The 11,829-nt window shown below is 41.3% G+C and overlaps 1 protein-coding gene across 1 annotated transcript in view; it reads right to left on the reverse strand.

The window, feature by feature from the left end:
• Nucleotides 1–315: 315 nt before the first annotated feature.
• The window catches only part of mbd5 (methyl-CpG binding domain protein 5), a 38,881-nt gene continuing 27,367 nt past the window's right edge, over nt 316–11,829 (reverse strand). The window contains exons 8-10 of the mRNA XM_076303414.1: nt 11,695–11,768; nt 5,037–5,109; nt 316–3,873 (exon numbers count right to left, since the gene is read on the reverse strand). Of these exons, the coding sequence (XP_076159529.1) occupies nt 3,802–3,873; nt 5,037–5,109; nt 11,695–11,768 (219 nt within the window). The 3' untranslated portion in view covers nt 316–3,801. The remainder of the gene's footprint in view (nt 3,874–5,036; nt 5,110–11,694; nt 11,769–11,829) is intronic.

Consider the following 11,829-nt stretch of genomic DNA (forward strand, 5'->3'; position numbering starts at 1 on the left):
AGCAGCAACACTGAAAAAGGAAGGAAAGCGGTTGGTCATACCAGTTGGACAAACGGAGCAAGCAAAAAAGAGAAAACAGAAAAATACTCACTCACTCACACACAAGCTTACAATCATTTAAAAATGAAAGAAACCTCCCAGCATACAAACACACACATACACTCATCAGGTAACACATATGGACAAAAGTTAACCATTCTGAATGTTTTTTGACTTCTAACAAAAAAATAGAATTTGAAAAGAATCAACAAAAACATCAACACCAAAAACGAACATGTACTGTATGAAACAGACCAGACCTTCCACACAAGGGGGGGGTGGGGGGGGAGTTGTACATGGGACTGTTAGTCTCCATGTCATTGCACATACCACAGAATGAACTTTACCACCAGAATTGATGACTTTCTTAAGGTACACCTTTGCTGGGCAGACCTCACTCAGCATTAGGAGTCCTCGGCACGGCATACTTCATACGTAAGCAATACATAATCCTATGTACCCCTCCAGTAAGTGCACACTGTTACACAACCCTTTAAAGGTGTAATCCTCAACTAAAATCCAGCATGTTTTGTTGTTGTTGCTGAAATGTTGTTGAATGTTGAAGAGGCCTGTTGTGTGTGCTCAAAGAAACTGGCATTCCTGTGGCTCCTTGGTATTTGTGGCCCCGGCTATTTACGCCAATCACCACTAGGGGTCTCTCCCGCACCAACATTGCTCCAGGAACATAGAATGGAAAGGTGTTTTTGATTGGCCACTGAGCCGGATTAAGAGCCTTTTGCTAGTAAGACTGTCAGGACAACACCATAAACAGAACCCAATACATCCTGGACCAGCATATTCTAACGTAAGTAGTATACAGTGCCGAAGGACTGTTAATATAAGCTTGGGTCAAGTTCTCCTTAAACTCTGTACATATCAAGCATGGTTGGAGGATATTGTAGTCTGCTTAAAATTTGAATACATTGGTGTGTAACAAAACAGAAGAAAAACAGAACACAGCAATATTGTAACTAAAAGAGGCTACAAATATTCTGATAGTATACCAACATGACTGAGATACGTTACATTACGTTATATTGCACTTGACATTTTAGTAGTGACTAGTTTTATGTGGCACCATGAGGACATGCTTAGGAAAAATAAGAAAGAAATAAAACACTCCATTTTCAAGACACATTAAGTTGTAAAGTTTCTCTACTATGCTATGGTTATTTTAATTTTGACAGTTATGACCCATCTCGTAGTGTCTGCTTAGTTTTAACAAGTCAACACGTCAGTGACTATTTAATGCTAGTGTTGCTATATACTGACTTTTCCCTCATTATCCACCTCTGACACACAAGTGCACACATCCTTGGACAAGTACTTCATCTTAAAAGTCTTAAAAGGTCCAGAGCTTCAACAACTGAGATTGGCAGATGCATCAGTCACAAGATGAATGCAAAGCTGGTTTGATAGCAGCATTTGTGGAAAAAAAGTTTTTTTCATAAACATTAAATCACACAAAGTTGATGTTTTTTTGTAGTTAGAAATAACATTTTTTAAGATTCCAAATCTCTGAATTTAAGATCCTCATCTTGTGACTAACGCATCTGCATCCGTATAGTCTAGTACACACTACATGGATGTATGGTTTGAAATGAAAAGCGTAGTGTTTCTAATAAAACTCTTGGCTGCGGTCAGTGCCCAGGGACCGTTTCAGCCAAAGAGTGAGCTAGACTGTAATACAAGCGAGTACATTGATCTATAAGAACAGGGCTTACGTCTCAAAGCAACGTACAGTACAAACATCCCACTAACATACCATTCTCAGTTTCTGCCAGGGAACTGATCGGTATATTTACTAATAGGATACTGACTGGTTGACATATGTATATTATATATTTCTTTCAAAAAAAAAAAAATGTAGAAGTACTGTACTCTCACACGTAACACAGCCACACAGGTGAAGACACGCACCCACAACCTAAAGAGTACAGCTCTGTGAGGATAGGGTTGGTCTGTGAAATGTAGCCCCGATGACTGGTCTTCCTGAGACAAACGCGAGACCGGTCACTGGAGACAGTTTTGTCAACGGGAAGCAACAAATTTGTTTTTGCACTTGAGTTGCCACAAGACTACCATGACACGAAGTAACAGTGCTGAAAACTGCGCAACACAATATGACAACTGCACCCATTAAACACTTTAAATAAAACGGAAAATAATATATAGAGATATTCTGTTAACAGCTAAAAGTGAATAATACTGAATACAAAGTTTGTTCCTCTCTGTGCAAGAGATATATATATCTATATATCTATATATATGCTTTGTACATACATGTATAAGGCTTTCTCGGAGTATTCAAACTCTCGGGTTGTATTATTGCCAACTCTAAATGTGTGATTCAAATAAATATCAGAATACTGTACATAAATAATTTACAACAAAAAGACAAAAATTATAAGGCCCCTAAATGCAGATAAAATATCCTCCACCTTGCTGATATAGAACCAGCTGGTGACATCATACAGCACTTCCTGAGCGGTGCAACAAGGTCCTACAGGGAATCTGACTGAGTGTTTTACACGCGAAGGAAAGTCAAGCTGATACCAAAAGTAATAGGCCATTATTAAATCAATCAATCAATGGCAATTGGTATTTGTAGTGATAAATAGCACAACTTAATTTCAGCTAATTAATAGGCATACAGTCAGGCTTTTAAAGTTGTGTCTGTGTGTGGGGCCACTTTTGGTGATGATTTCAACAATTTTGAGTGTATTTTCTAAAGTTCCTCTTATATGGGTTTATTGTGGTGCAGAGACCTTGCAGCAGCACAGAAGTGTGAGTGCTGTCGGATCAGGCCCTCTCCGAGGACCTGGCACAGCTGGTAAAGTTCATTCTGTTTGGACTCAGACACATATGAACACGCATTAGTGTGTGTGAGTGAGAGGGGTCGGCCATACACTGGGGAGTAGGGGTAAGCAGGCTAACTCCTCCCACTCTTGCTTGATTAGGGACAAAAATAACAAAAAACAAACAGCAATGAACAAACAAATAAACAAACAAAACAACAAACAGCGCATTTTTCTATGTCATGATCATATAAAAGCTGTAGGCTGTCTTCTGTTTTCTTCTTCAGTCCGTTCTCTTGCAAACGTGGCCATATTGCCCACGTGCTGAATAAAAACCAAAGACATTGGTACACCTCTGCTTGGTTTGAGAGTTTTCTTGTTTTTCTTTTGTACAATAAAAGATAGAGTGTGCATTAAGTCTGCTTGTACATGGCATTATTGTACAGTATTTACAGTTTTGCTTTTTTCTTCTCTGAATTTCACCATGAAATTTTCTGTTTTCTATATACATATTGAAAATGTATCAGAAATATTTGGACTGTCTATTTTTCTTAAATGCAATATTTTTTCATTTTTTGTATTTTTTTTTCAAGTTTTTGTCATCATCTTGTGTTCTACAAAAAAATAGTTCTTCAGCGAGCTGTAGACAAATTGCAACCATTTTGAGTGTCCCCCCCCCCCCCTTCTCCTCCCAAAAACCTTTTTCTTTGCAGTTTTCTGATTGGCTTATCCAGCACCTTCACTGTCAGTCAGTCAGAGAGAGAAGGATTCGGGAGACCACTGCACCACTGTGGGTCGTAGCACCTAAAGGGGGAAGGGGAGGATGGAGAGGGGATGTGTGTGTGTGAATGAGAGTGTGTGTGACTGAGTGTGTGTGTGTGTATGTATGTGTGTTTGTGTGTGTTAAACACAACCCCCTTTGAGGCTGGATACCGCATTGACTGCTACCCCACAGGACTCAATGTTATCTGGAGATCTTCCTCCGCTTCGGTTTGGGCAGCCGGACCTGGCGGTCTCGCGTCGGGATCTGGTGAACCTGGACACACACACACACACACACACCCACACACACACACACACACACACACACAGGTTAACATTACGACAAAATAATCACACAACACATTATTCTACATATTCCAAATAATGATGGGTCACCATGCGTTACTTGACATGCTGCATTTACACAAACACACCACAATAACAAAGCTTGCCACATGGTCAAACATTTCAAAATGAATTCAAAACCAGACCCAGCAATATCCACACTATCCACCTTATTCATGAACCAAACATGGGCGTTGCCATGGCACTCGAATCCGGTTTTCTGTTTCCGGCTGAAGCTGCGTTTGATTTTAAGTGTTTAGTGCAGTGCTAGCACATGCTATTCCTGTAGATAACCTGTAGCCCATTTACATGCTCGCAGGTAAGTCTGCTTTAAAAAATAGGATGATGGGGAAAAACATCATTCCAGCTATAAGCATTCAATAATGAATACTGAATATTATAAGGATTTGACTTTTGCCTAAAAATCCTATTCGAAGTTCGTTTGTTTATTAATATTGAAATTCGAATATATATCGAATATATATATTCGATATTGGTATTGGCAAACTTATATATATATTCGATATTGGTATTGGCAAACTTAAGTTCTATATGTTCTGTCCACCAGAGGGCAGTGTATCAGTCAATGTCAATAGACCATGTGCACGAAAGGCTGAGTATTTATGCGTGTGTTAAATTTTTTATTATTGAGCTTATAATGGTGTTTTCTGTTATATTCTGCTCTTAACATCTTCACTGCAACACTGAATACCTTGTTTGCCCAATAATAAAAATTCAACACACACACACATACATCCTTCTCTGTCGTAACATGCTGATTCCCTAGTGCAACACCCAAACGGGTCCGTGTAGCCACTAACTGCATTAACAATAGCGGCAGGTTGAAACACACCTGGCTCCACCGGAAACAAACAAGTGCACAGAGAGCCTTTCGTGCACGTAGCCTATAGACCCTTTCAAGAGAGTTCCATTATCAGCATCATAGTTGGCCCCACAAGACTTCCGTTTTAACATTCCATATGTTATCTTAATGCAGAGGAAGTAGATTGGGAACCAAATAGAATGTTCAAGCATTGTTTTTGTTTTTATTGTTGAAAGGGTCTATAACCATAACCATCCTGCCATACTCACAGTGCTTATCTTGTCCAGCTCACTCATGGCCTCCTGGATAGCAGCTTCCAAATGATTATTCAGCTTCCCAGATCTGAGCAGAAAAGTACAACACATTCATATCACCAATCACTGGCTACAGTTAATGCTACCCATACATCAGAAGACTTAGACAAGATTTAAGAAAGATTCTTGAAAGGCTGGAGTCTTTTAACTAATGCCCCCTATTCAAGCTTTACTCAAAATACTACAATATTTCAATAATCTTCTGGTGTAAGGATGGCTTAAGGCAGTGGTTCTCAACCTTTTTTGAGCAAACGCCCCCCTGACCTTACTTTGATCCTCTGGCGCCCCCCCCCCCCCCCACACACACACACACACACACACACACACACAATTAAAAAAAAAAAAAACTACACTCCCGGGTAGGCTATAGGCCACTCACACTCATGCTATATTACTTAAGTAAAAAAACAAGCCCATTTCTGTGCTGTTTTGGTTTCTTCTAGCCTGGCGGGCCATCCTATATCATTGACATGTATAGCCTGGCATCGAATCATTCACCTCGCTTAATCCAAGGGGCGGGCAGAGAATTGTCTTTCAAACTGCCTAGGCATGCAATAGGCCAGCGCTACGACTAGGCTTGGGTATCGAATATCGAGTATTGGTTGGAACCGGGACTATCTTTGCGATTTTCCCGGAATCGTTCAAAAGTTTAAATTTCGATTCCTAGTTTCGATTCCCAGTCCGCCGACCGGAAGAAGAAACGGCTGAACACCACACCAAGCGCATAGTTCATAGAATTAAAATTCATGGAGAAGGTCAGACTATTTCATTCAAAAGCAGGGTTCCCGCGAATCCTTAAATAGTCTTAAATACAACTGAATTTTCAAAAGAGAGGTATTAAATGTGCGTATGGGACCGCCAGCGAGTGCACGAGAGCGAGTGATGTCTCAATCCAGTTTCGTGTATTTAAAACGCAATTGTATAAGTGACTAGGCTATTAGGCTACGGGAGGAAGTGTAGTGGTTGCAGAGTGAAGATGTTTTTCACGGGTGTGGTTAAAGGTGTGAAAACGGTAATAATACAGTAGGCCTATGTACAAAATAATATGCCGTAGCTGAGGCCAGAGAGATATACAGGTAGCCTACGTGGACTGAGGAAGCCTACGGTAGAATGAGCGGGAGAAAGAGCGATAGGTTGGCCATACGTTCGGATTTAGGCCGGACATATTGATTTTAAAAGCCCTGTCCGGCGTCCGGCGCAGCCTCAAGCCGGACGCTCATTTGTTCTCCTTTTTGGAGTTGCGCTTGGCATCTAAAATCGTTGCTCGGATGCAGCATCGTTTCACAAACTATGGACGCGAAGACTGCTGCTCAAATTATGTGCAGTGCGTCGCAATCAGGAGGAAATACTGTATGTTAAGTTGATTATGTTTGCATCTTTCCAGCGTGTGTTGCTGGCCTAGCCTGGAAGAAAATGTTATAGCCTACCTGTAATATCTGCCAGCAGCTTGCTTGCCAGCGTTTCCCAGTAGGCTAGGCCTACTTAGCAAAAGTTGTGAACTATAACCGCATATTTTTTGAATGTCGGCGACTGGCTACATAAAAAAAAAAACGTGCGTTCATAATACGTGCGTGCTTAAGATGAAACCAGCAGTTTTCAGCAGGATCACGCGAGGAGGACCTGTCTCTTAATTAATTTAAAACAAGTCAATGGTTTTACGATGTTTCAGTCAAGCTTTGGTTGGTTTAGATACAACTGGTATGCAAAATGTAAAGTAGTGGATTAACTTTAATTTGCTGTGCTGCATATTGGACAATAGATGCACATAGTACATTATATAAAGTAGGCTTATTAAAATATGTAAATAGCTTAGTCTAACTTTGAAAAAATATTGAAGGGAATCCAGTCCAGTGCACATGTCTTTGGCAAGTAGCCTAGGCTACTACAGACACAGGTGAAGAACAGTCAGCCTCAGCAGTAAGCAAAACCACAGCCAGCTTCAAAAGCAAGCAGCCCAGACCCTAAAATTGGGCATTTATAGCTTTGAAGGTAATTCACACACAATTATTTTTCTTTCGCCAAAATATATTTGGTAACTTCTGTAGACATCCAAAATGGAGTGGGGGTTAAAATTAGTAGGGGAAAAAAACTATTGCATAAAGTCATATATATCTTTTTGCCGTGGTATAGTCTTAAGTTTCATTTAGATGTCTTGAAAAGGTCTTAAAAGTCTTTAAATTTGCACTTGGAAAATGTGCAGATACCCTGAGAAAGACCGTTGGTTAGCTTGCTCATTTAAAATATCCTAAACTTTTTTTGACCCTGCCTCTTAAAAAAATCGGAATCGAGAATCGTTAGGAACCGGAATCGAAATAAGAAATCGGAATTGGAATCGGAATCGTTCAAATTCAAACGATACCCAACCCTAGCTACGACCATATCCGTATCCGGTCGGCAAAACGGCAAATACATCCTTCTTCGCAAGGAATGACTTAAGTGCACTGTGTTGATCTACTTTCAAAGAAAAGCACAAGTCCAACTCCTCCAAAGTTGACGCCAACGCCGATTCAAACAACCGATCTTCGTTTGCCATAGCCACCTTCCTTGTTGTTCACCGTCGCAGGATGTCGTTATCCTGTTAAGCCCGCCTTAAGACTCTCTAACGAAATAGAGCGCTGTGATTGGCCGTCATCCACGGTGTTAAGCCAATAGAAATTCCTATGGTTCGATACTAGACGTACAAGCTGAGCAAATTAATTTGCCGCCGCTAGGGTGCGTCTAGATTTCTAGGCTAGGTTTCTTCTGGAATTATAAGAAAATGTCCCTATGAGCCTATTTTATTATTAAGCAGATTTAGCCCACTGTTAGAAGCAATAGGAGACTGGTTGGATAAAAAAAAAACACTACCACATCAGCATTGGTTGTAATGATTTTTTTTTTTTTTAATTAATAGGAACATTAAATGTAGGCAACAAGACGTGTAATTTTATCATGGACAAAAATCAAGTGCACATCACGTGAACAACATATGCACCATCGCAACAATCCAACCAATCACAAAACAGATTCTGCGCGTGAGGCCTGTTTAGGCCTATATTTCGTATTTGATTAGCAACGGTGTTTTTCGTGGAGACTACGGTCAGGTGGTCGTTTCTAGAAAAGTTAGCAACGACGTTGCTCAACCACCATGGTACGACGCAACTTGCGACCAAACAACGACACTGTTACCTAGTGTTCATGTGCTTCGGAAAAACCTTTCTCCGAGTGAAAACATCATCATTCAGCGTCATTCACGTCACTTAATGTGTGAGTCAGAGGTCGGAAACTGGGGCTAGATTTTGCTAACAGAGTTGCCCAGTTAGGGGCTCGTCATCACTTTTGTCGTCACGTTGTAGTTCGTTTGTAGTCCATGTGGCCTTTCATGTCCAACAGTTTTAATGTGAACTTGGGAATTTGCCCTTTTTATCACTTGAAAAGCTGCATATCTTTCTTTAACGAGCATCTTACACTATATTTTAAGCAAATACAGTTTTTTTTCTTAGGATTAGTGAGTGTATGTTTTAACCTTTGTTGTGGCATCCGTGTTTGTCACACATTCGATGGCAAAGCACTTGAACACTTGCTGTCGGAAAAACAAAGTAGCCATGGGGGCGGTCCTTGTCATTCCGAGGTGCTCTGAATGCACCCTTACACCTGTTCCCAGAAAGCATCGTACCTGTGTCGCAATTCACTACCTCCGACGTTCGAACACCGTAGTTCCAACAACGTTGTTGATGATGCAGCGATAAATATCATTGGTGGAAACAGTGGCAATATAATACCCCACCCCCTAGAAATGTTCTGTCACGGCCTATGTCGACACTTTTCTAATCTAAACCGAGTGATTAATGCTGGCATTGTCATTGCCATCAGCCAAAACCTAAACCTATTGCAAGCATATAAAACAGTTAATTTAAGCAGACCAATATGAGTCATTATTTGTGTTAAATATCTATGTTGGAAAAAATATATAGCCTGGACAAATGTCTGGGTATCCCATAGGATATCAACTGTCTCGTGGCTTAACGGCAGCGCGTCAGTGCGCTGAGCGCTCGGCCGGAGTTCGCGTACTATGTCTTCTTTTCATCTCTGACTAAGAGTAGGCCTACGAGACACAACAATAGGTTTTGACCATACATATTTATGTATAGTTACTCTACATCGAGAGACCATAGGTAGGCCTATAATACATCAGTCAAAATCAATTGAATGTCACACTAGTTCACCTGCAGGTAGCGAGAAGCAAGAGGACAATCTCATATCATAAGAAAATCGAACCTACAATGTTGGGATAATAAGTCATCTGCTTTAGCCACTACACTATTTATCACTGCTGATGTAAGGGACTGTGAAGATTATAATACTAAAAGCAAGGCAATACTTGAATTAACATAAATAGCAAGAATGAGCCAAGTAGGGGAGTCAGTGTCTTAATCAAAATTAAGCTACAGGATAGATCAATCATTGAGTCATGAGATAAACATCCACTTCGCAAATTTTGGTTTAGGCGGTTGTGATTTTTGGTTAGGCGCTCCGGACACCAACAGGAACTACCAAGGAACGACACAAGTGCGACTGCCTAGGGGCAGTAGTTCAAACGACCAAACTTTGCGTCCTTGTTTGCGATTGAGAGTTCGAACTACCCTTTCTAGAAACACCAAATCCAAGAACGATGGAGCGTACTACCAAGGTTGCGACGCAAGTTAGCAAACGATGCTTTCTAGAAACGACCCCCAGAGCAGCGAGCAGGGCTGGGGACGTGAGTCCGGGCGTGTGCAGGCCCGAACTGCACTGTATGACCACTGAGCATAGATAAACAGTAAAATGTAGCTGGGACGGTAGAGGGGTTAGAAACCCATGAATGAAAATAGTCTATTTATTTCAGGTAGCCTATTTTTGCACCAAAAATATGTGAAAACCATGGAAGTTTAAAATGTAAAAAAAAAAAAAAAAAAACTCACGTTCCCAGCGCCCCCCTAGGTTGTATGAACGCCCCCTAGGGGGCGGTACCGCCCCCGTTGAGAAACCCTAGCTTAAGGTGTACATCTTTAACCACACAATAATCTGACACACCAAATAATTACTTTCGGAAATTATTTTGTACAACATAAAAACTCACACGTACTGAAACACTGATGGCCACCACAGAAACACCGACTCACACAGGCAATTCATATAATAACCTACCACATACTACACAGTGCTAAGCACCGAATGAAAACAACTTTGGTTTAACTTCTAATATACTACATGCATGTTCATCACTTTGTATAAGGTTCAGTCACTGAAAGTCCACTGTAACATGACCTTGTGAACATGTTGGCCCATAGCTGCTGGCACATGGTGGCTTTATGAGTTCTGGGAAGATGGATGTGTGGCCCTCTCAATGCTGACAAGTAGCCTTCACTGACAGTGAATGACAGAGTAATGTATGCAATTCAATTTTTTGGAGCAGGCAATGAATCTGTCACCACAGTTTAGAGGCATACCACAGGCTTCAGACATACACAGTGGAGACACAGACAGACACACACACGTATGCAAGAATACATGCGCACACACACATACTGCAGGTTTCAGACAAGCACTCGGTACTGACATACATAGACCACAGACACACTGATATGCGCGCACACACACACACACACACACACACACACACACAAATGCAAGGGGTAGCCGTGGCCTACTGGTTAGCGCTTCGGACTTGTAACCGGAGGGTTGCCGGTTTGAACCCCGACCAGTAGGCATGGCTGGAAGTGCCCTTGAGCAAGGCACCTAACCCCTCACTGCTCCCCGAGCATCGCTGTTGTTGCAGGCAGTTTACTGTGCCGGGATTAGTGTGTGCTTCACCTCACTGTGTGTTCACTGTGTGCTGAGTGTGTTTCACTAATTCACGGATTGGGATAAATGCAGAGACCAAATTTCTCTCACGGGATCAAAAGAGTATATATACTTATACTTTTAATAATCAGGTAGCATGTACGTTTGGACAGGATTTCAACAGAGTTTTCCTCTGCAACCTACTCCGCCTTGAGTTTGCAACCTACAGTACTCCGCCATGAGTCAAACTGGAAGTCCGGCATCTCAATACATTCTCCCAAAATCCACTGTGTAGTCATTTTCAATTACTATAGAGGGCACTTTCGAGACTGACAATTTCAGTGATTTTTTTTTATTTATTTTTTTTAAACTAAGCCAGTTAGTTCAATGTATTCAATCTTTTACATTTAATTTCTCTTTGACTGTTTAGGGAGGTTGGTTCTCCTTTTTCCTCAATGGACAGGCCTCCTCTGGCGGGTAGCTAGTGGGTCATGCCACGAGTATGAGGGGGTGTTATGTAACATCATTATCACAGGACACACAGTCTGCTGGTGCCACTGGCCCCAAAGGAAGCTAGAGAGGTTTGGAGGAACCAAAGGGCTTCTTTAAGGGCAGAGAGGCAGGAGGATCATGCAGCTGGGATCACAGGCAGAGCAGTCAGATAGGCAGCAATGATGGAGAGTAACTAAGTACCTTATGTGTGTATGTGTGTGTGTGTGTGTGTGTGTGTGTGTGTGTGTGTGTGTGTGTGTGTGTGTGTGAAAGAAAGAGAGAGTGTGTGTGTGTCTGTGGTTAAGTGCAGAGGACTTACTTTCTATTCATCTTGGCAACCCTCTCCAAAGCTTCCAGGTCTTGCGTTAGTGTTTTTAGTTTCTCAGGTTCCACCTTAGAAATGAGAGTGAAATAAGATATTATGCAGAGATTATTATACTGAACAGAATAAGGC

The sequence above is a fragment of the Alosa pseudoharengus genome, unplaced genomic scaffold, assembly GCF_046254945.1.
Source record: "Alosa pseudoharengus isolate Yale_2024_CS ecotype anadromous, Long Island Sound unplaced genomic scaffold, YU_APseudo_1.1 YU_APseudo_1.1_scf_24, whole genome shotgun sequence".
NCBI lineage: Eukaryota > Metazoa > Chordata > Actinopteri > Clupeiformes > Clupeidae > Alosa > Alosa pseudoharengus.